Below are 25,942 nucleotides of genomic sequence, written 5' to 3' on the forward strand. Positions count from 1 at the left end.
TGTGAGGTGGGGGTGTGGACTACAGATGAGCATGTCCCCTTGATCTCATGATCTCTTGATCCTGACCCCACAAGGGCGAATGTGGCCAGAGAATAGCTCTCTATGGCTTGGGGCCCAAAGCAAGACCCTTCTCGCCCACGTCTGGTGGCAGCAGGCTTTTGCTTTGTAACTTCCTTTGAGAAAACTACACACAGACACATACTTTTCCAAAATAAGTTAGAAGCCATGTTCTCCCCTCCTCCAAAGCATTTATCACATTATATTGTAACTGTGCGTAATATTAGGGTGTTCAAAATGTGAATGACTGCGTGATATAAATCAATAAAACAGGTACTAATACAAAGGAATCCGTTTTATATATTTCTCCCAACTGAAGTCATTGTACCCCAGGGTTGGATTAGCTAGTAATAAATTCAACAGTCCAGCAGAATTACTACAGAACTACTTTTTCTTCTGTGTCTTCATATAATCATTCACGCATTATGGATTATTTGGTATATTTTTCATATATATCATATATGGGATATATATGCTTGTGAATATGTATGGAATAACTAAACAACTGATTTTCATGTGAACAGTGGAAAAGTAACTACATCAATTTATAGTCACATTATGTGGCTAATTTTTAAGTAGAGTATAAAAGATTAGAAGAAATCTTAGAAATCATTTAGTTTTTGTACTTCACAGATAAAGAAACAGTATCAGGATGATTAAGTAACTTGACCAAAGTTACAAAGCTAGTTAGTGGCAGAATTCAGTTAGAATCCAGCTCACCTGATTGCAGCGTATACATTTTACAGCCTCATCTGTACTGTCCAGTAGAGTAGCCACTAGCTATATGTGGCTATTTATTTAATAAAAATTAAATTAAACATTCTTTAGCTCAGTTGCACTAGCTACATCTCAATAATGACATGTGGTTAATGGCTACCATATTGGATTGAGCAATATAGATAATTTCCATCATTGCATAAAGTTCTATTGGACAGTACTGCCCTAGATAGAAAATAGACCTGAATAGTTTATGAGTGTATATTATAGTCTTAAATTTAAGGCATTCTTCTGTTGATTACGGGATATTTCAATTTTAACAGCAAGTGTTTCTCAGCATTGTTGATTTAAAATAGGAAAAGCACTTGACCTTCACTCAATAGAAATAATTTTTACTGAGTGTAGTGTAGGGTGATAGGCTTTTGTGAACCATAAATTTGTTTCCTTTATGGTACACTATGGGAGTATGTTGCCTGTTAATTTTTCTTTTTCTCTGGGTCATTTCCACTTTGGGTTCAACACAAGAAATAGTATATTAACTATTTAGATGGAAAGGAGTGAGCAAATTTCAGCCCTGGGTATCTGGTGTGAGGTGGCACAGACTCTGTTTTGACACCTGATCATAACACAGATTCTGAAATAACTAGATCTGTCTTTAATCTACTTGTGGTATTTAATGTTCAATATTTAGTCGTAGGTTCTGTTTTTGTCAAATGGTAATAAAAAATGCATTGCTTCTTAAATTTCCTGAGCTTTAAGAGACCTTCCTAAAAGAGGTCACAGGTTTGTGATTTTGAAAAACATCAATGAATCATCCCGTTTTAATATTTTCCCTAGGAAGTCAGCACATGAGATAGAGAAGTTAGAAAGAATTTACTCTTTTATTAAAAAATTAAGAATTACTACAACTTCTTTAGTGAATGTTCATGAATAAGTATAATGACATACCATCTTATTGATAGGCTCTAAATGAGAACTGTTTTAGAGGCCCTTCTTCAAACAATAGATATCCTAGAGTGATATTGAAACAAAAATCCCAGATAACAGAAACCACTGCCTCAAAACTGGGAGCTTTTTCCAGTAAATAAGGTATGACTATTTGGTAAAATAATGGAGAAAATTCAGCAAAAGAAATATAACAGTGCTTATATTCATTCATACATTATTTCAGTTTAGCCAGTACTTACTTATTTTCTAGGCTAAGTGCTGAGTTGTATAATACAGGCCTGAGAGCTACTCTTGGGGATGTCACTGCTTGGTCAAATGGATTTTAAAAATATGTAAACATATTAAAATACAGCCACTTAAAATGTGCTAGAGAAACACTGAAGATAATATAAGCTCTGTCTGAGTGCCTTGGAGAAGGCTTACAAAGGTAATGAGTTATGAACACTGAGCCTCGAAGAATGATTAAAAGCTTCACATGAGGACTACTAGAAGAAGGACACAGACTGTTTGGGAAAATATAAATGATAAAGTGTGTCTGAATACAGGGTTCATGAAAGACTTGAAGCAAGGGATGAGGCTGTCCCTTCTCAGTGCCATCTTGCTTTTTTCTTGTTTATTCTGTGTTCCTTCTCACCCAGTACAACTAAATCATTAGGTTTTAGACTCAAAGTACTACTGCATGCTTGCTTATATTCTAAACATTTCCCAATCATTTCTAGGTTGGCATTTCCATGCACTTAAGCTATGAAATCTGAATCTTGTAAAACATCACTTGAATTATACTCCAGACAAACATATAATAGTGGCTAGAGTTTGTTTCCCAACCTCCACACATCAAACATCCAAAGAGAACATGGACTTTTATATAAGTACATCTTAAATTATTCTTTCTTAAGGAAGACAAATTTCCATTATCTATTTCAACTTTCCTCTTACTTTTTATAAACCAAGTTTAGGCATTTTCTTAGCTCATGATGCTTTCGCTGGGATTAATATCTTTGAAATACTTGCAACTGAAGTCTGTTGGACCAAATCCTTGAAAACGTGTGATATTAAAGTTTCATGACTCCATAAATTAATTATACGTTTTATCACTTTTCCCTATGGAACTGAACTTTAAAAAGTCTATTCTTCATTTTGCCTAACCTTTATTAGATCACAGAAAAATTCTTACCTGAAAAGGAAATAATTGTAAATGGTTTAATGGTTTGGGGCTTTTATTCTCCTCTTCACAGATGGACCACCTTTTTGTTTCCTGTACTTTTTATTGCAGAAGCCAGTTGTATATTCTTATATCTAAAAATGGCCAGCAGCATTTCAGAGCTTCAGATTTTACTGTTAGCCATCAGGGACGGAACAGGAACCGTGTCTGCCCCCTGCTCACAGAGAGCATCATTTCCTAATAGCAGGCAACCGGAACTTGCCTGAAAACACCTCCCAAGAGGCATCCTAGAGCACATCATTTAGAAACTCTACATCCTGTTTAAGTAATTAATACCTCAGTCAAATTCGTGTTAACATTGGTGTCAGAAAAATTCATTTTTTTCCATTTCATGAATGAAATTCATTCATTTTTTTTTTTCATTCCATGAAAAAAAGCAAGGTTCCCCACCCCCCCCCAAACTGGAAAGTACAACCAATATATAATGGTTACAAAATCATCCAGTTCTTAATTGCCTTCTTTAAAGATTAACAAGTTGGTAACTCTACCTACTGTTGGCATGATGACTTTCTGAATTGCATTAGGGCCCTTAGACCTACATTCACATCCATAACAATCTCGGGGTCAATGATATCATATAACTGAAATGAGTTTTGCTTTGTGTTTTTAATATAAAAGCCATGGGTGGAATTCCTCCACTTACTCTTACACCTAGAGGTAATCTGGAGGCTATTAGAATAGGCCAGCAAAATTAGAATAGCTCAGGTGAACAAAGGGGTAAAATATCTTGCCATTCCTATCTTGAGACACTATTTTCTATGTTTTGTTTTGTTTTTTGAAAACTCAGTATACTTTATGTTTTCATTGATTGATTCTTATTTCTGTCATATTCAAAGTAAACACTACTGTGCTTACCGTCTCCTACAAGGCCGTGCAGATGAGATCTCCCTTCCTGTCCTCTCCACCTCCTCTCCTTTTGACTTACTCAGCTACAGCTTCCTTGCTGTTCTTTGAACACACTGAGCATGTACCCAGTTCATGGCCCTCATACTTACTGGTCCCTTGTCTGTGATACCCTTCCTCCTGGCTTTCTGCTTGACCTCTTTCAGAGCTGTTGTAGCCTCAGTACCTAGAACGTTGCCTGGCACTCAGTGGACTCTCAACAAATATTAAGTGGATGAATAAATGAGTGAATTCAAAGGATTCACTGAGCAATTACTATGTGCCTGTGTAAGATCGAAGGCATTTAGGGTGAAGGAAGAAGTCCTAGACAATTCTAGTACTGCGTGGTGAGTTCTGTGGAAGAAGTGCTATCATAAGAGTGTTTTGGGGAACAAAAGAAGGGGAACTAACTCCAAGGAGGGGGCACTGAGCTCTGAATTACGAAATAGGTCGAGGAGGGAAACGGACTTTGGCCCAGTGGTTAGGGCATCCGTCTACCATATGGGAGGTCCGCGGTTCAAACCCCGGGCCTCATTGACCCGTGTGGAGCTGGCAATGCGCAGTGCTGATGCGCGCAAGGAGTGCCGTGCCACGCAGGGGTGTCCCCCGCGTGGGGGAGCCCCACGCGCAAGGAGTGCGCCCTTGAGGAAAGCCGCCCAGCGTGAAAAGAAAGAGCAGCCTGCCCAGGAATGGCACCGCCCACACTTCCCGTGCTGCTGATGACAACAGAAGCGGACAAAGAAACAAGACGCAGCAAATAGACACCAAGAACAGACAACCAGGGGAGGGGGGGAATTAAATAAATAAATAAAATCTTTAAAAAAAAAAAAAAAAGAAAAGAAATAGGTGGAGGAGAGAGGACCAGAAAGCAGAAAATCCATTATGTACAGAGACGCGGAAGTGTGGCTCATGTGGTGAACTACAACTGTTACCAAAGCTTGGATTTTTCTCAAAGGCTGTGAAAAGCCATTGAAGGCTATTTAAGCTGAGGAAATTAAGAACGCATTATCCTTTTTAGAATGTTCATTCAGGCAGCAATGTACAAAAAGGACTGGAGGAGACTAAAAGAGGAGTGGCCATTAGGTGGGTGTTAGATTAACCAGTGAAGAGAGAAGAGAGTTTGAACAAGAGCATAGTAATACAGCTAGAGAAGAGGACTGGGCTGAGAGAGAGAGTCTTGAGTATGTATCTGGTAGATTCTGAGCAGGAGGAGTAAAGGAGCAGTCTCAGGCCTGAGCAACCTGCTTTTGGTACAGGCAATCACCAACACAGGAGCTGTCGTGTTTATTTAACTTACTTGCTCACCCTATGCTGAATATTGTACACAATCTTTAGAAATGAAGGGGAAAGATAATAAAGTGTATAATGAAATTTCTTATTTGTTTCCAAGTTTTTATCATAACTTTGCATAGCTTTTCCATGGTCTTTTCTGAAAGATCATAAAAAAGTTGGTTGTAGATGTATCTATAGAGTAGTGAAGTAGTCATTCTACATTTAAGTTTTTTTTTCAGTGACTCATGTGGTTTTTATCATTTGAACAAAGTTATGTCCATTATGGAAAATTCTTCCATGAAGAAGTTCAGACATTTTGCATCACCCAGATCTTATGTTGAAATAAATATAATTTAAGGTTCAAACTATATTTGACATATATGGAGTTAAGCTGAAAAAAATATATCTTGATCTGTTGAGATTTTGTGTATCACCCAGTTTTGAATTTTGAGACATATACAAAGAAAATATGTTGAAAGTTAAAGAGACCAGATTATTTCCATCTCTACCAGTAGTATACAAAGTATATACAAACAAAAATGTGCCTGCCAAAGAAATGTCTAAGGAATGGTCTCTTGATTGATTATTAAGAATGGCTAAAAATATTATGACTAGTTTGGAAAGCCAATTTGATCCAGACTTATTAAATCATGGAGATACAAAAAGAACATGGAATTGTTTTAGAAATCTTGGAACAGAAGATCAATTCACTTATATATTATTTTAGAAATAATATATAAACAAGAATTAGTTTGAAAAGTGAATAAAGAACTTATAATATTCTTTATCCAAGTAGTTATACAAGTGAAAATATAAATAAGTTTAAGAAAGGTTAGATCACTTAGTCAATGGCACTATGGTATTTGCACATTACCTTATAAATTTATGTTTGTACTAGAAGCCGCAATACTAATCAAATGTAAACATCTTAACTAACTGGTGGCAACATATCCTAATTTCAGAATCAGTTTTTGAGCAGAGGAGACTTAATTTGTAAGTTTAAATTTAATGACTGCAATGTCACTGATATATAATGAATATATAAAGGATGTTCAACACACACATACATAAAATCTTGATCAGTAAAGTAACTGTATGGGGTATGGGGAGAGAATACTTACTCAACTCCCCTTTACTTCCAATTGCCTCTTAGTAATGGATGACACTATCCTTGGCTTGCTACTCTTTTTTCCTGCCAGTGATTTCAAAGAAGTCTATGCACATTTTTGGTAGCTGAGAATATATCCTTGGCAATGTATTTTTTTAAAAATATGTTTTTAATTTATTTTTAAAAGATACGTAGATCACACAAAAATTGGCAATGTATTTATGAGTAATCTGTAATACATGTATTCACCTTTCAAAATTAATGTTATAACTTAAAAAGTGGTTTTATTTTTATAGTTTAGCAAAAATAGTAGTAGTTTTCTAACAGTGAAGAAAAGTATTTATTTTCTTTATGGCCTTTGATTTTCATTAAATATTATGTTAAAATATGTAATTAATATTTTAGCGATTTCAGAGTTGAGTAGTCTAAGTCTACTTTGATGTGATCATGCAAAACAGACCAAATTAGAAAATGGCAGATGTGTTAGTCTCTAGTTAAACATTTGATTTAAAATTTTCTTCATTTTCATTTGAAATATTCCATTTCAACATTATATACCAATGCAGTGAAAGATCCAATTTTAGTGAACAGAATTTTTTCAAGTGGCAATATTAGGTTTACAATGGGAAACAAACCTTTGTGAGTTAAGCGTATACAGTCTCAGTCTAAACATTGAATTAATGCGTTTTTTGTTATATGATTTCCTGTCTAACATAAACAATTTAAGAAATAAATACTCTAGAGACGCCTGGGAAAATGGAACCAGAGATAATAGTAAAACCCAAGTATTGTTTTCATTCTCAGAACTCCTATTACCACAGCCTCTAAATACTGCCTTCATTCAGCATTAGTGTTCACTTCCCAAACAATATACCCAAGTGAGGAAATCATTCAAAATGTTTATGTGGCAGGGAAAGGAACTAGTGGAGAGGGAGGCTCTGATATGGATGTAGGAGTAATTGATGGAGAAAGATCCCTGTGGGCAGAGGCAAGGATGAAGTCCAGAGTCCACCAGAAAACTCACCCCGTGCAGGAGGAGGGACCCTTCGACTGCTGTGGGAAAGAGGTCCTTGTGGATTTGGATTGATGAAGGACACGATGTTCAGGAAATTTACACCTGATAGCCCCTATTTCCTCTGGAAAATCTAAAATAGGGAAAATTTTTAAAAGAGGATATGGGATAGAGAGATTGTGTGATCACACAGATATGCCAGATAACAAGCTCACTAAAAAGTTAGTTGGTTGAATAAATCAAATAAGAATATAAAGATTGTATGGGGGGAACTGAGGTAGTTCAAGTGGTTAAGTGAAAGAAATACAGCTATAATTCTATTTGTGTCTATTTTAAAATAAAAATGCTAAGCAGTTCCTTCCATTTATGCAGGTTTGTTTCCTGGTACCTTCTGAAACTAGCAAACAAACGAAAAAACCAGCTCTCATTGGGGAGTGGATGTGGCTTAGTGGTTGAGCACCTGCTTCCCATGTACAATGTCCTAGATTCAGTCCCCAGTACCTCCTAAAAAATAAAAAGCTAGTATGGCATGTGTTACTTTCAATAACCCAAAACTGATTAAAACAGGAAATTATTGGTCTTCTTGTAAAAATAACTTACGGAGAATACATTTTCTAAATGTTCTTAACAATTGTGTTTTTTATAAAAATGTGTGCATGGAGAAACAGATGTGGCTCAAGTGACTGAGCTCCTGCCTACCACACAGGAGGTCCCAGTTCTGCTTCCCAGTGCCTCCTAAAAAAGACGAGCAAAACAGCAAGCTGACGGGACAGGTAGTTGCAGCGAGCTGACACAAGATGACGCAACAAGAGATGTGAGGAAAACATAATGAGAGACAAAGCAAAGCAGAGAACAGAGGTGGCTAAAGTGATTGAGTGCCTCCCTCCCACATCAGAGGTCCTGGGTTCGATTTCTGGTGCCTCCTAAAAAGAAGACCAGCGTACAACAAATAGACACAGTGAATGCAAACAATAAGGGGGTGGAGAGAAGTAATCTTTTTTTAAAAAAATGTATGCATGGTCAATTCTTCCTCCAGTGAGGGCTCTAGTGCTTTATTCAGTGTTACTTGTTACTTGTTGTTAAATTACCTTTTGTTTCATTGTATTTAAACTCAGGAAATTCAAGAGATACTGATTAACTGAAATGACATACATTGAAAATAAGCTACCTATTAGTTAAGCATAATGGAGTGAAGAGCTTGCTACATGAAATGATGGATCATCCATAACTTTGTTAAAATATACCAAAAATAAATATATTTTTGCAAAAAATGGAAGAAACTGCTTAATATTTTTATTTTTAAATAGACACAAATAGTGAGAATTATAGCTGTATTTCTTTGTGTTCTTTTCCATGAATACTCAATGGGCAACAGTCCCAAACCCATGTGCCTTCCTTTCAATAAAGCCAACAGAATGCCAACACTGACTTTGTGGTTGCAAAGCTGCCAGATCTTAGAACTGCCACACTTCCATTTTATGTGTAAATCAGCTCATTCATTTCCCTAAATACTGCATCTCTCTTTTTCCCCTGAGTATTACCACAGCCCACAGCATCTTTTGTTTCCTTGTCTGGTACACAGTAGGTACCATGATTGACCTTGGCATCTCCTGATTTGTAAACAAGTTTGGGGGCAGGTCAACTGGATACATTTCCTCAGAAGAAGAATAAAACATGTTTCTTTGTAATGCTATTCAATTATTTCCTTTGTAAATCTGCTTACTGAAGTTTTGCAGGTGCAAAAGTAATGTAGGGTGTCCATTTGCTGGGGGTCTGCATTAGATTTTAACTGGTTCTAGCTACGACATATCCAGACTTCTAAATTAGATTGATAATGATAAATTTGCAGATATTTGAAGAAGCAGAAGCTCTGAAATAGCAGAGATTTTTTTAGGGAAAATTCAGAATCCTATTGTATATACTTAATGTTTTTCCAAAGAGTTCAAGAGAGAAGAAAAGGCCTATTGTGTACTTGCAACTGAAAATTTTCATTTTTCTAAAATACAAAATAGCAGCAGATTTCAGTCCAGCTTTTAGGACAGGCTTACAGAATAGGAGAGTTTTAATTGGTTATTTACGCTTAAGTGGCTACACTATTATGTTAATTGAATTTCTTTCTTTTTTTTTTTTTTTTTTTCATTTTTAGGGTCCTCTAGGGCCTCCTGGACAAAAGGTAGAGTATAAACAACAGTACTGTGAAAGTAATTATGCTCCTGCTGCCTAATGTCTAGCAAGAATCTTGAATGGAATTAGCTACTGTAAGTCACGCTGAAGCAATCAGTCTGGTTTGTACATTCTGCTTTCTCAAAATACAATCATGTATTATGAGCTGTAGGAGTTCTAAATGACTCCAGTATAGAAAATTTAATAAATCCAGAGCCGATTCTTTTCAATCTGCCTGCTGCACTTGTAGGTTATTAAAAAATTTTTGTTCAAATCCTAGTAAAACATTGAAGCCAAACTTAAAACATGAAGGGGCATATGACATTGCAAATTAAATGCATGGTTTTGCTCAAATATATGATTGCCAAATGACCGTAAAACTGGCCAGAACTGAGGATGTAGATGTTGTTCGGTTGGCTGTTTTCAAGTGGCCCAATAGTGTCTTCCTTTGTTGAGGTGACCTGAAAAGTGACTTCCTGCTTGGCCTTTCAACATTATCCTCAGTCATCAAAACTGATCATTAAATTTGGTTGGAGAAGATCTATGACTTCAAAAATTACCAATACTACTGCACGAATTGTATCAATAGCAGGTAGATGGCCCTTTGCCAACAAAATATCACTGAGTTCCCTTTCCCCATTCCATTCCATTCCTTACCCCAGCAAGGGAGAAAAAAGAATATTTAACCTACAGAAAACTTTTTAAAAAGTATTTTAACAGGTGGAAAAGTGATTATTCTTTATCTTTGGAATCCATCAAAGATAGGGAATTTTTTATCCCCCAAGCACTGGGCATGTGGCATCTGTTGAAACATAATCCTGCAAACTAAGTAAAAGCCAGTGAGTTGTGAGACAACTTGTGTGTAGGAGAAATTTGTCCTTTGCAATAATGTCTCTATTAAGCATGGTGTGAAATTGTAAAGCTACCCTAATCCACATGCGACCTGGGTAAAATTACTGCTTCAGGCCTCGGGAAGTCCTTTAATGACCCACTCAATCTGATCACTGAATGCAGTAAGGAACTTGCCATCTCAGTTTGTTTTGCATATGATTACTATTTAATAAAGTATTTTTAAAATTATTACTAAAGAAATTTGATATCATACAACGACCTAGGAAAATCTGTTTTCTAGTGCTAGAAAAAGAATAGGAACATTGTATTTAAAAATGGTTTCTCCAGAGTCTAAAACGGAGCCCTAAAAGGAAGGAAATGACATGAGTATTTGAAAACATTTATTATTAATGTTTCTGTATCCAGTTAGATGTCTTACATTTTCTCAGGCAATAATTAGCTTTCTTGTTCTCAGCTCACACCATCTATGTCCAACCATCCATACTCACCCTCCCCCATGCATGCACACATGTGGGTGCACAGATACACACAACATACGTGAGAGGCACGTACACACTCGCACAGGCACACTTGAATTAAAATTTGTGTGTAGACACCATGTTGTTCCTGGTCAGTGTTTAAAACCTGTGACACCATTCTAGTCTACTTTGAAAGACAGATATTTACACTCCTGTGACTTGAATAGACCCGCTTCAAAGTCCAGGAGGGAAGTGCTCCAAATCAACAAATAAGAGTTAATAACACTGGTCCTTTATTTGATTATTTGTGTAACAAGTACTTGTTATTTGAATTACCTTTTATTTCAGGGTATTTAAACTCATGAAATTCAAGAGTTACTGCTACTGCTACGTTTTTTCCAGATGGAACTAAGCCTATTTATTTCTCTTTCTTTTAATATATATTTTTAACTTTTTAAAAGATACTTAGATTACACAAAATGTTATACACAAAAATATAAGGGAGCCCCATATGCCCCATTCCCCATACTTTGAACCCTTCCCACATTTACAACTTCTTTCATTAGTGTGGTACATTCATTGAAATTGGTTAACATGTTTGGAGCATTGCCACTAAGCATGGATTAAAGTTTACATTGTAGTTTCCACTCTCTCCCACTCAAGTCTGTAGGTTATGGCAGAGTATGTAGTGGCCTGCCATTACAGTGTCATTTGGAAAATTCATAGTCCCCCAAATTTTCCCATATTACACCTCTTTTTCTCTCTCCCTGCCTTCAGCACCTCCAGTGGCCACTGTCTCCACATTTATTTCTTGAAAGCACCAAAATACAGAGCCATGGGACTTTAGGGTAGATAAGAATATCAATTTATGATGTGAATATTTAAAAAATCATATTTTGTCTAAGTGGATATTTAAAAACAAGGTTAAATTTCAATTCCATTGTTTCTGGGGAAGCTTGATAATCCTGCCTGTATTATTATATTTTTAACCAATTTATCTTTAATTGTGGTAAAATATACATAATATAAAAACATTTTAACCATTTTAAGTGGGCAGTTCTTTGACATTAAGTACATTGACAGTATTGTATAATTTTCACCATTATCCCGGGCTCTGGGCCCCTGGCACTGTGCAGAAGTTGCTGGCTCAGCCTTCCAAGCCTGGGATCCCTGCGTGCAGTCTCCTAGCCCAAGGGCTGCAGGGATTGTGCCAGCTTTCTGAGGTTCTTCCCTTTGAAAGAACAGTATTTGGCACCTGTGTTCATAGTTTGTAGGCTTCAGGAGCACAGAGATGGTTGACTGCCCACCATTTCCCCCCGTTGTTTTCAGTGAGTTTCGGGAGATGACAGGAAAAATGTCCTTTCTTTCCATCTTAACCAGAAGTCTAGTTGTTCTTCTAGTGAATGAGATCTGCACAGATACTTGAAGTTCTTTGACCTTCCTCTGCTTGCCCATCTTTTCCTTTTCTCTTGGTTTTCATTTCTACCTGAAATCTCATTGTTCTCTCTTTCAAGCTTATTGTATTATTTAACATACTAGATAAGAACTGAAAAGCATAGGCTCCCAAACATAGCCTGTAGTACATTTTAAAATAAACAGACTACTGAGTGTGGTGGAGAAACATCCTTCCCAGAAGCAAAAAGTTCCCACTGGCATACTTAGTTGTTGTAGAGTTATCACGGAGTATCATACAGCAGGATGTTTAGCAAGGTAAAATTATGGCAAACATAACTAATACAATATAAATTTAGAACAGAGGTATTTTTTGATTATGATATCTACTTAATATAATCTCGTTTCTCCTTAGGGTTCTCTTGGAGCACCTGGCATTCCAGGGATGAATGGGCAAAAGGTGAGCTCTATAGAATAGTTCTTTTAATAATTCGGAGATCTTTAAAATAATAGAATTATTCTAGTCAGTAAGGTTAATAATAATTTTATATGCTTATTAAATACATTTTCTATATGTCTGAAATACAGGGAAATTATGGTGCAAATGATCAAAGTAATTTAATAATCAGAAACTCCTCATGTAATTTTCCACTTTGAGTATTTGGATTGCATTTTTTGTATTTTATATATGAGATTCAACTAGATCTCATAAATATATATGAAGTAGGGAAAATGCTATGTTTAACATTAATTTGATTAAATAAACACACTCTATTTTTGTCATGGTAAAACAAATATATCTTATTTCTTTGGTTATCAAAAGTAACTTCTACAGAGCAAGCCTTTTGAGCTGGAATCCAGAAACAAGTTCTTTTTACTGTTAAGTAAAATAGGGAACTGTTTAGACTTGCCAAGTTATGGTACTACAAATTTACTATAATTATTAGAATGAGGAAACAAATAAGTGAAAAGGAAAAAACATCCCCAGAACTCTACATACACATTCTATTTGTATGTGTACATTTATACCTGTAACATACTTACGTGTTGGACAGAATGTCTAGCATCGCCTCATAGATTTGCCTGGTACCCCATGCTCCCCAACAGCCCTTCCATCTGAACCTCTACGGAGACCACTGTGGTGGCCAGCAAAGCCACCTGCTAGGCCAGAGAGCTTGGCCTGGCCCCTGGAAATCCTGTGATCCATCTTTTTGTCTTCCCAGAGGTTTTAAAATCCATGTGCCCTAGATTGTATTCTAAAATCATGAGGAGCCTAACCCATACAGAAAGAACTCTGTGACATTTTATCCATCTTTTCCATCTTTTTCTTCTCTAACAGTAAGACAAAAATCATCACAATTTTAAATCGTCTAATAGTGGTTAAGAGCAAAAGACTGCCACTTAGAGGCACTGTGCATTTTGTCAGTTTTTGAAGTTTCTGGACCTCATTTTCCTCATCTGTAAAAAGGAGATAGACAATAACAGTTCATACCCAGTAGAATCAATGTGAGAATTAAATGAGTAAATATAAGTAAAATGCCATTATGGCAGTATTTGGTATTACCATGGAACTTTTTCTTCATTTCATTTTAGTGAAATTCTGGAAGGTTGATTAAATTGTTTCAAAGGGCTCTCTGTTCCAAGAATTACTCAATTCCTAGGTGAAATGAAAGTACTTTTATTTCACTTTCAGTATCCTTTAGTCCACCAACAAAATACTGCTCCACCAACAAATACTGCACACTCACCAGGAGGTAACTGTCCATGCAGGAGGTAACTGTCCATGCCTCAGCTCTATTTTTCCACTTAGTAAAATGCATATCCATTTGTTTTGCAAATCCTGGTAAAGACAAAAGATTACCTTTCTGTTTAGAACAGAAGATCATTGTATTATTTCCTAGTGCTGCCTTAACAAATTAGAACAAACTTGGTGGCTTGAAAACAACAGAAGTCAATTCTCTCACAGTTCTAGAGGCTTCAGGTCCTTAGAAGGTTTAGGAAATACTCCCTCCTTACTTTTCTCAGGTTCTGCTGACACTCCTTACCTTGTAGCTGTATTTCTCCAATCTCTCCCTCCGTTTTAAAGTGACTTTCTTCCTTCTGTGTATCTTTGTGTCCTTTCCCTTCCTTATAAGGACTCCAGTCATTGGATTTAGGGCTCATCCTAACCTTCATTTCAACATAATTGAGTCTGCAGAGACCCCATTTCTAAATAAGGTCACTTTCACAGGTACCCGGAATTAGGGCTTGAGTATGTATTTTTAAGGGGGCACAATCCATCCCACTACAATCACAAGTAAATAATTGAAAGTGTGTTCATTCTAGGGTGGCTTTTTATTTTTATTTTTTTCTTTTTCCCATATACCCCCCACCCCCCTCACCCCTCTCACCCCTCTCCTCTCCCCATAACAACAACCTCCTCCATCATCATGAGACGTTCATTGCATTTGGTGAATACATCTCTGAGCATCGCTGCACCTCATGGTCAATGGTCCACACCATAGCCTACACTCTCCCATGGTCCACCCAGTGGGCCGTGGGAGGACATACAGTGTCTGGTAACTGTCCCTGCAGCATCTAGGGTGGATTTTAAAATGACTTAACTCAAGACAATATTTATAAAGGACAAATTAGGGGTATAGCATAAATATAGTTTTTAACATTGATAAAAAACAAAACTTGTATGCCGTGAAGGTAATTTTTTATTATTCTTTTTACCATTTCTTTTTTCAATTTTGAGATGATCATGAAAATTTTTAGAAACCTTTAGCTAAACAAAAAACTTTAAAATTGTCACATATACTCTTATGAAGACTAATCTTTATTTTTGCAAAGGAAATATGCAGTTTCCTTCACAAGAGAAAGAGATATGACATTTTGACATTTTTTTGTCCTAGTAATCAAATAATTTCTTGAAATTGTATTTCAAGAAAAAGTACAGTTAATACTTTTAGTTTATGTCTGATTATGCATCTTTACAACATTTTAAAAGTGTTTTCTGTAAAACCTAGGAATTAAATTTCATCTTTCTATGAAGGCACTACCACGATTTAGCTTAAATTTGTTTTTCCTATTCCATAGAAATTAACCTGAAACTTTGTGTATGGAATTTTTGTTAACCTAGACATTATCTAATATTTGTAACATCTGCTATGTCATCTTTAGGAAAATACAGGACTGAAAATGAGTCCTCCTCTCTGAAGCAGCAGATTATTTAGATAGTAAGAACAAAGTTTGGAATCGAGTAATAATTTTGTTCTTAGAACACATGAAATGGGTTTCGAAACTCGAGGATTTGTTTTTCTAAGAAAGGAACTTTCAGTGACATCATAATATATGTTCTTTAAAAAAAAACAAAAACCTCAGTATCCTTAATCTGTCTTGAGAACACATTTAATTCCTACCTTACAGTCTCACTTTTATCAGAGAAATACTTTTGATGCTTAGAAAATAGTTTTCAGACAATGGTTAAGGGAGGGTAAGATTTCTAAGCTCTCAGAAATATGGCATATAAGAACTAGGAAATAAAAATGTTTTTCTCTTGTTTCTTGAAAAAAAAGAAAAGTAAACTATTTTAAAGAAAATCTTTGTTTTTCACTAGAACACTCTCCGTCCATTCAGATTGACAAAATTGGGGATTAGTCTTCGCCAATAAACATAGTAGTGACCTTTTACACTTATTTTCCTTTAAATTATGGTCACCTTGACTGCTAATCTGAATATTTATCTTTTGATGGTCTTCCAGTTCTTCATATTGTATTAGGAGGAAAGACTTAAATAAGCAGTAGCATGGTGTTGAACTTTGATCTAGTCTCTTTTGGAATGACAATCTACAAAGGGTTACTAAACATCCTGTGAGAAGTGAAAGGCAGTGGATTACAATGCAAAGAGCATGGTCTCTGCAGTCAGAGAATGTTTAATATATTTGTCAAGACAAATTACTGACTTTTCTAAGCCTTAAGTGTAAAATATAGATACAGACCTTGTAGAATGATTGGGTAATGTATCAATGGATACTATGTAATAGATACTCAATAAATATAATATACTACCTGTATTAATAGTAATCCACTTACAGGTAAGAATTTCTGCAAATGAGCTAGAGCTGTAAGCCTAGACACTTACATTCAGACAGGGATCAGAAGCCAGTTGAATTCAAGAAAGGATAAAATGAATATGCAAAAATTATACATGAAGCTAGTATGAGTGTGTTTCTTCTGTGTTTTTTCCCCTAATACTGAGCATTTGGAATATAAGTGCTACAGCTATGGGGAGAGCAAAGATACATCTTTCATTATTTCAAAAGTTCAGTCATCAGAGTGGGGTAATTTGGGAGCACAGTCCCAAAGTCAGGGCTCTCGAAAAGTCACCCTTGTCTCATCCCAATTCAACCAACATCTAGCATCCTCTGTTCCCAATTCTGAAAGACATTTCTGTAATTTGTGATTGTTTTTAACAGCTGAAGTAACTAAGACAAGTTTAATGCCAATTTTTACCAAAAAATCTGAAATGTTTCTCTCTTTTCTGGCTAATTGTATTGGATTCTGTTTTTTGTTTATTTGTTTTGTAATTCTTGTGACTTGATCTTCTTAATTTCAAAGGAATAATTAATATTTGATTTGTGCTTCATAGTTCTTTCTCTTTCTCACACACACATACATGCACATATACGCATATGAAAATATGTACATGTGAATATTTTGCCATTTAAATCTACTTCAGGTACCCTAGGGAAGTGAGCCATTTAAAATAATTCTGTGGTGAAATCATTTTTTTAAGCTGAAAATTGTTTAGCAAAATAAATTGCTGCCCACAATTTTGGTTTGTATACTCATATATCTGAACATTAAAAATCTGAACTCTTAATAGGTGTCATTAGAACCCTGTATTTTTCAACTCTTAAACATTTTCTCGTTAATTGGTATCTATGGAATAAATCACAATAATGACAATGTATTTGAATAGTAACTTTGTCTGCACTTTGCAAATGCTATGGAAGAGAAGTCTAATTTGTACAACTCTTGGTTCACATCCTTGTCCCCTGTTACCATGAAAATGATATGAAAGATTTTCAGTGTCAAAAACAAATTTTGGGAGATGGTGGAGTAGAGAGCTCCAAGAGTTAGTCCTTCTACCAAAAACAACTATTAAACAGGCAGAAACTGTCAGAAACATCTATTTTGAAACTCTAGAGGCCAAAAAGAACACTATACAGCATCCAGGAAAGAGTGGAAGGAAAAAGCTGAAAAATTACAATAAAGAAATGTAAACTGCTCTCTCCATGCAGCGGCTCTGAAGGTCATCCTCAACTCTCATGAGAGGCTGCTGCAGGTTCCAGTCCCTGGCTAGCAGGTGGTGACAGAAAGGGACATAAAAATTCTTTTCCCCAAGAACAGGGGTGTGCACAACTGTTCACTGATCATGTATTTGATCAGTGATCAAGTACAAAAATTGGTGGGGGAAGAGAGGCATATAAGAAAAGGATATGTGCATGATATTGAAGTTTAGTATCAAACCAAATAATTATTATATATTTAGGATGTTAAATTTTAACACTATGGTAACCACAAGGAAAACAGATGAAAAATATCCAGATACATGAGGCACACACTAGCAAAACTGAAGGGAGAAATAGATGTCTCTACAATAATAGTTGGAGACTGCAACACACCACTCTCAGCTTTGGGTAGAACATCTGTACAGAGGATAAATAAGTAAACAGAGAGCTTGAATAATATGATAAAAGAACTATCTAACAGACATTTGTAGAACACTACACCCCAAAACAACAGGATATACATTCTTCTCAGGTGTTCATGGATCTTTCTTCAGATTAGACCACATGTTGGTTCATAAGTCACATCTCAATTAATTTAATAAGATTGAAATTGTGCAAAGCACTTTTTCTGATAATAGAATGGAGCTGGAAATCAGTTAAAGGTAGAAAAAAGGGGAAATTCACAAATATATGGAGATTAAACAATATACTCTTAAATAACCAGTGGATCAAAGAAGAAATTGCAAGATAAATCAGTAAATATCTCAAGATGACAGAAAACAAGAACACAACATATCAAAACTTATGGGACAAAAGCAGTGCTGAGAGGGAAATTTATAGTCCTCAATGCTTACATTAAAGAATAAGAAGGAGCTAAACTCAAAGACCTAACTACACACCTATAGCAACTATGAAAGAAGCAGTAAATTAATCCCAAGGCAAGAAGAAAGAAATAACAATGATTAGAGCAGGAAAAGTGAAGTGGAGAATAAAAAAGCAATAGAGAAAATAAACAAAAGCAAAAGTTTGCTCTTCAAGAGGAACAACAAAATTGACAAACCCTCAGCTAGACTAACAAAGAAAAAAAGAGAAGATTTAAATAAAATAAAAAATAAGAAGGGGCTAAATACCACTGACTCCACAGAAATAAAAGTGATCATAAGAAGATGCTATGAACAACTATAAACCAAACTAGACATTGATGAAATGAACATGTTCTTAGAAACACATGAACAACCCACACTGACCGTAAAAGTAATTGAAGACTTCAACAAACGAATTACAAGAAAAGAAATTGAAACAGTCATGAAAAACCTCCCTAATAAAAACAAAAAGGAAAAAAGAAAAGAAAGAGAGAGAGAGAAAAAAAAAAGCCTCCCTAAAATGAAAATCCCAGGACCAGATGGCCTCACAGGTAAGTAGGTAAATTCTACCAATCATTTAAAGAAGACATAATCCCAATCTTGTTCAAACTCTGCCAAAAAATTCAGCAAGAGGGAATGCTACCAAACTCATTCTGTGAAGCTAACATGACCCTAATACCAAAGCCAGATAAAGATTGTACCAAAAAAAAGAAAATTACAGACCAATTGCTCTAATAATATAGAACAAAAATCCTCAACAAAGTACTTGCAAACTGAATCCAAAAGCACATTAGAGTTATGCACCACAGTCAAGTGGGTTTTATACCAGGTATGCAAGTGTGGTTCAGCACTAGAAAATCCATGCAACACACCACATTAATAAATTGAAGAAAAATCACATGATCCTCTCAATTGCTGCAGAGAAGGCATTTGACAAAATACAACACCCTTTTCTTAGGATTTATTTTATTTATTTCTCCCCCACCCCCTTGTTGTTTTGCATTCACCATCTGCTCTCCAAGTCTGTTCATTGTGTGCTTGTCTTCTTTTTGGGAGGCACCAGGAACCAAACCTGGGACCTCCCATGTGGGAGGGAGGCACCCAAAGACCTGAGTCACCTCCACTCCCACTCGTACCTTTCATTTTATTTCCTCATTGTGTCTCACCATTGCATCATTTTGTTGCATCATTTTGTTGTGTCAGCTCACTACTACTTGAATTAGTAGACAACCTCAGCAAAGTGCTGGGATGCAAGGGTAATTAACAAAAATCAATAGCATTTCTATATACTAACATGAGTAAACTGAAGAGGAAGTCAGAAAAAAAAAAGCCATATATATTAACAATTGAAAGAATCGAACAGTTATGAGTAAAGTTAACTAAGGACATAAAGGACCTGTATTCTGAAAACTACAAAGCATTACTAAAAGAGACCAAAGTAGACTTAAATAAATGGACGTACATTCCATATACATTCATGGATTGGAAGACTAAATATCATTAAGATGTTAATTCTACCTAAACTGATTTACAGATTCCACACAACCCCAATAAAAATTCCAACAGCCTTTTTTTTGCATAATTGGAAAAGCCAATTATCAAATTTATCTGGAAGGGTAAGGGCTCCTTAATAGCCAAAATATCTTTAAAAAGAAGAATGAAGTTGGAGAACTCTCACCTCTTGCCTTTACTACTTAGCTACTTAGCTAAGTACTTAGCTACTTAGCTACTTAGCTAAGCTACTACTTAGTTACTTAGCTACAATGGTAAAAACACATGGTACTGGCATAGATATAGACAGATGACCTGTGGAATAGAATTGGTCTGTGGTCAAGTAATTTCTGACAAGGCTGTCAGAACAATCCATTCAACAAATGGTGCTGAGAAAACTGGATATCCATATCTAAACGAAAGAAAGAGAACACCATCTCACACCTTATCCAAAAATTAACTCAAAATGAATCAAGGACCTAATATAAAAGTGATAAACATTAAACTCCTAGAAGAAAATGTATGGAAACATCTTTAAGATCTTGTGGTAGGTCGGGGTTTCTTAAACCTTATACCCTAAGCATGAGCAATGAAAAAAAAACCAAACAGATAAATGGGACCACCTAAAAAAAACACACACACACTTATGTTTCAAATGATTTTGTTAAGAAAATGAAAAGACAGCCTACTCAATAGGAAATATTTTCAGAAGTCACATATCTGATAAGGATTTGATTTCCATGTTATATAAAGAGATCACACAACTCAATGATAAAAAGACAAGGAACACAATTTAAAAATGAGCAAAAGAGGGAAACGGACTTTGGCCCAGTGGTTAGGTTGTCCGTCTACCACATGGGAGGCCCGCGGTTCAAGCCCCGGGCCTCCTTGACCCGCGTGGAGCTGGCCCATGCGCAGTGCTGATGCGCGCAGGGAGTGCCATGCCACACAGGGGTGTCCCCCGCGTAGGGGAGCCCCACGCGCAAGGAGTGCACCCATAAGGAGAGCCGCCCAGCGCGAAGGAGGGAGCAGCCTGCTGAGGAATGGCGCCGCCCACACTTCCCGTGCCGCTGACGACAACAGAAGCAGACCAAGAAACAAGACGCAGCAAAAAGACACAGAAAACAGACAACCGGTGGAGGGGAGGGGAATTAAATAAATCTTAAAAAAATAATAATAATAATGAGCAAAAGAGTAGAAATTTTTCCAAAGAGGAAATATAAATTGTCACACACAAAAAAACACACATGAAAGCATGCTCAGCATCCCTAGCTATTAGGGAAATGCAGATCAAAACTACAATGAGAAGTCACTTCAGCTTTAGAGGATGACCATAATTTAAAAAACAGGAAACTACGAGTACTGGAGAGGATGTGGAGAAGTACTAATACTCTTTCACTGTTGTAGGGAATGTAAAATGGTGTAACCTCTATGGAAGACAGTTTGGCAGTTCCTCAGGAAGCTAAATATAGAACTACCTTATGATCTGGCAATCCCAATACTAGGAATATATTCAGAAAAACTGAAAGCAAGGACAGAAACAGGTATTTGCACACCAATGTTCATAATGGCATTATTCACAATTGCTAAAAGATGGAATCAACCTAAGTGCCTGTCAACCAATGAATGGATAAACAAAATGTGGTAAATACATATGACAGAATTCTGCTGTAGGGATGCATATAACAATATGGATGAACTTTGAGGATATTATGTTGAGTGAAATAAGCTAGGCACAAAAGTGAAAATATCATGTGGTCTCACTGATATGAACTAAATATAATGAGTAAACTTAACAAGAGTTTAGAGTATAGGTTAGCAGAAGACAGAATGTGGGTTGAGAAGGGGGAGCTGATGCTAACTGTATGTAGAAGTTTAATAAGGTTGATTGTAAATATGTAGACATGGATAGAGTTGATGGTAACATTATAATGAGTATGATTAACACTGCTGATTTAAAAATGTGTTTGACCGAAAGGGGTAGTCTAAGCAGACTAATGTTCTTTGAAAGACAGCTGGAGGATAATCTAGGGCCTCTATAATATAATGATTTCAGTGGTAGAGGAGGATTGTGGTTAACAATACAAATACAAGTATGTTCATCCATTACAAGGAAAATACAACTAATGTATTAATAACTTATAGACTATAGCTAGCAGTAACATTGTAATATTTTGTAGCAAAGGCAAAGTAGGTACTATATCTATGGTAATGGTTAGAAAAGAACATGGGATTTAGTTTTATGAGATGTGAATATGATCAAGCATTTAATGTTTATTTTTTTGTTAAGTAATTCTCAGGCAGAACATGCATTTCAAAATGTTCAACACGGAGGTAAACATTTCAAACAATACCAAACAATATTCAGTGAAATAGTAATATCTCACAAATACCAGATCCACTTCTTAGAATCAACCACTATATTTAGGTTCTTGGATAGTTTACCAGGTGTACCCCTATGTAATAATATCACCTGTACGCTACATTTCATACTCAAAAAATAGAGGTCTCTTTCATCTTTTTAAATGCCTGCTTGGGATATGTCATAATTACTCCATATAGACAGTCATTTGGTTGTTTCAAAATTTTCAGTATTATAAACAGTGCCTCAGGGAACAATCTTGTACAGATATGCTTTTGTGTACTTGAATATTTTGTGTACTTGGATACATTTCTGTAAGTGAAATTGCTGGACTAGAGTATAATAATTTTTAAATTCCTTCATCAATGGTAAGCCAGAGATGGTGGATATTGTCATCTTCACTTTACTGATGAGGAAACCGAGACTCAGAGAGGTTAAATGACTTCCCCTAAGTCATACAATTTTTTTTTCATGGTAGAGCTGTTGCTTCAACCCACATTTTGGGACTTGAGGGATCACTGCTCTCTCTGCTCTTGCAAAAGGATTAGAGCACAATAAATGTCAAGCTTTTTTTTTTTCATTTTCTTCATTAACAAGTAAGTAGACCCTGGTCATGTTATTTAACCAATCTGTACTCATTTATCCATCTTTTGGAACACTAGAGAAACAATTTACTCTGTTTTTAGGATTAAATAAGATAAATGTGACCAGGCAGGATTTTTTTAAGTAAGGCTGTGATAATTTGTTAAGCTGCCTTTTGTTTGATATTTTATTTTTTGAAATAAAGTTTTAAAAATAAGGAAGTACAGGACCTTAATAATACATTAAACCATCTAGACTTAATAGACATATATAGAACAATTTACCCAAGGAAAACAGAACACACATTCCTCTTGAGAGCATATATATCATTCTCCAGGATAGACCATATGTTTGGTCATGAAAAAGTCTCAATAAATTAAAAAATATTGAAATATACAATGTTTATTCTCCAGCCATAAAAGAATAAAGCTAGAAATCAATAACAGAGGGAGAAAGGGAAAATTAACAAATGTGTAGAAATTAAACAACATACTGTTAAACAACCAAGGGGTCAAAGAGAAAATCGGAAGGAAAATTAAGACATACCTTGAGGCAAATGAAAATACATATACAACATACCAAAACTTAGGGAATGCAGCAAATGCAGTGCTAATAGGGAAATTTATAGCTCTGAATGTCTACATTATGAAAGAAAAAAAGACTTCAAATCAGAGACCTAACTTCAAAACTGGAAGAAATAGAAAAAGAAGAAAAACTAAACCCAAAGCAAGCGGAAGGAAGGAAATAAGGATTAGAGCAAAGATAAATGAAATAGGGAAAAAAAAAAACAAAACACACACACACACACAATAGAATCAAGAAAAACAAAAGCTAGTTCTTTGAAAAGAGCAACAAAATCACAAAACTTTAGCTTGACTGACAAAGAAAAAAGAAAGAGGATATAAGATAGAAATGATAAGGAAGGCATTACTACCAACCCCACTGAAATAGAAGTGAATATAAGTGGATAGTATGAACAGCTTTATGCCAATAAATTAGATAACATAAATGAAGTGGGCAGATACTTAGAGACAGACAAACTACCTACACTGACTCAAGAAGAAATAGAAGGTCTCAACAAACCAGTTACTAGTAAAGAGATTGAATCTGTCATCAAAAACCTCCCAAGAAAACCCCAGGAAAGATGGTTTCACAGGGGAATTCTACCAAACATTTCAAGAAGGCTTAACACCAATTCTGCTCAAATTTTTTAAAAAAATGATGAAGAAGAAACACTCCCTAACTCATTCTACAAGGCCAACATCACCCTTATATCAAAGCCAGATAAAGATACCACAAGAAAAGAAAACCACATACCAATATCTCTTATGCATTTAGATGCTAAAATCTTCAACAAAATACTAGCAAACTAATTCCAACAGCATATTAAAAGAATTATACACCACAATCAAGTGAGATTTATCCCTGGTATGCAAGGTTGGTTGCATAATATAAGAAAATAAAGTAATGTATTATACCACATTACCAGAATGAAGGTGAAACAACACATAATCATCTGAGTCAATGCAGAAAAGGCATCTGACAAAATAGAGCACCCTTTCTTGATAAAAACACTTAGCACACTAGGAATAGAAGCAAACTTCCTCAATATGATAAAGGACCTGTAGGAAAAGCCCACAGTTAATATCCTTCTTAATGGTGAAACACTGAAAGCTTTCCCTCTAAGATCAGGATCAAGAAAAGGATGCCCACTATCACCATTGTTATTCAATATTGTACTGCAAGTTCTTGCCGGAGCAGTTAGGCAAGGAAAAGAAATAAAAGGCATCCAGTTTGGAAAGAAAGAAGCAAACCTTTCCTTATTTCCAGATGGTATGATCCTATACACAGAAAATCCTAAATCCACAAAAAAGCTCCTAGAGCTAATAGTTGAATTCAGGAAAGTAGAGGGGTACATGATCAACTCCCAAAAATCAGTAGTGTTTCTATGCACTAGCAATGAACAACCAAAATAAGAAATCAAGAAAAAATTTGATTTACAATAACAACTAAAAGAATCAAATATCTAGGAATAAATTTAACCAAGCATGATGTAAAGGACATGTTCACAGAAAACTAAAAAACACCACTAAAAGAAATTAAAGAATACCCTAATAATGGAAGGATACTCCATGTTCATGGACTGGAGGACTAAATATCATTAAGATGCCATATTCTACTCATGCATTTTATAGATGTAATGCAATCCCAATCAAAATTCCAACCACCTTCTTTTCAGAGTTGGAAAAGCTAATCAGCAAATGTATATGGAAGGGTAAGGGGCCCTGAATAGCTAAAGCCATCTTGAAAGAGAAGAATGAAGTTGGAGGACTCACACTTCCCAATCTTAAAAAACTTATTACAAAGTCACAGTAATCAAACAGCATGGTCCTTGCACAAAGACAGACATATAGACCAGTGAATAGAATTGAAAACTCAGAAATCAACCCTTAACATTTATGGCCAACTGAATTTTGACAAGGTGACAAAAACCACTCAATTGGGAAAGAATATTCTCTTCAACAAATGTCTTTTCAACAATGGTGCTGGGAAAACTGGATCTCCATTTGGAAGAAAAAGAAAGAAAGAACAACCTCACATCATATACAAAAATTAACTCAACATAAGAGCCAGAACTATCAAACTCCTAGAAGAAAATGTAGGAAAAAATCTTCAGAACCTTGTGTTAGGCAATGGTTTCTTAGACTTTACACCCAAAATACTAGCAACAAAAGATAAAATAGGTAAATGGGACTTCATCAAAATAAAATACTTTTGTTCATCAAAGGACTTTACCATGAAAGTAAAAAAGACAACCTATATAATGTGAGAAGATACTTGGAAACCACTTATCTGATAACAGACTAATATCCAGTATACATAAAGAAATCCTTAAACTTAACAACAAAAAGAGAAACAACCAAATTTTAAAATGGGCAGAAGACTTGAATAGACATCTCTCCAAAGAAGATATACAAATGGCCAGAAAGCACACAAATAGATGCTCAACATCATTAGCCATCAGGGAAGTACAAATCAAAACCACAATGAGATACTGTTTCACACCCGTTAGAATGGTTGCTATAAACACACACCCACACACATATGCACAAAATACAAAGGTTGGAGAGGATGTAGAAAATTAGAAACATTCATTGCTGGTGGGCAATGTAAAATGGTGCAGTTGCTGTGTAAGGCAGTTTGTTGGTTCCTTAGAAAGCTAAATATAGAACTACCACATGACCTGGAAACCCACTACTAGAACTGAAAGCAGGGGCTAGAA

At 35.6% G+C, this 25,942-nt stretch overlaps 1 protein-coding gene across 1 annotated transcript in view; it reads left to right on the top strand.

Moving 5' to 3' along the window:
- Nucleotides 1-25,942, top strand: part of COL25A1 (collagen type XXV alpha 1 chain) — a 513,961-nt gene that overhangs the window by 381,572 nt on the left and 106,447 nt on the right. The window contains exons 11-12 of the mRNA XM_058294312.2: nt 9,365-9,391; nt 12,499-12,543. Coding sequence (XP_058150295.1) covers nt 9,365-9,391; nt 12,499-12,543 — 72 coding nt within the window. The remainder of the gene's footprint in view (nt 1-9,364; nt 9,392-12,498; nt 12,544-25,942) is intronic.

This window comes from Dasypus novemcinctus, chromosome 1, assembly GCF_030445035.2.
Source record: "Dasypus novemcinctus isolate mDasNov1 chromosome 1, mDasNov1.1.hap2, whole genome shotgun sequence".
NCBI classification, from domain to species: domain Eukaryota; kingdom Metazoa; phylum Chordata; class Mammalia; order Cingulata; family Dasypodidae; genus Dasypus; species Dasypus novemcinctus.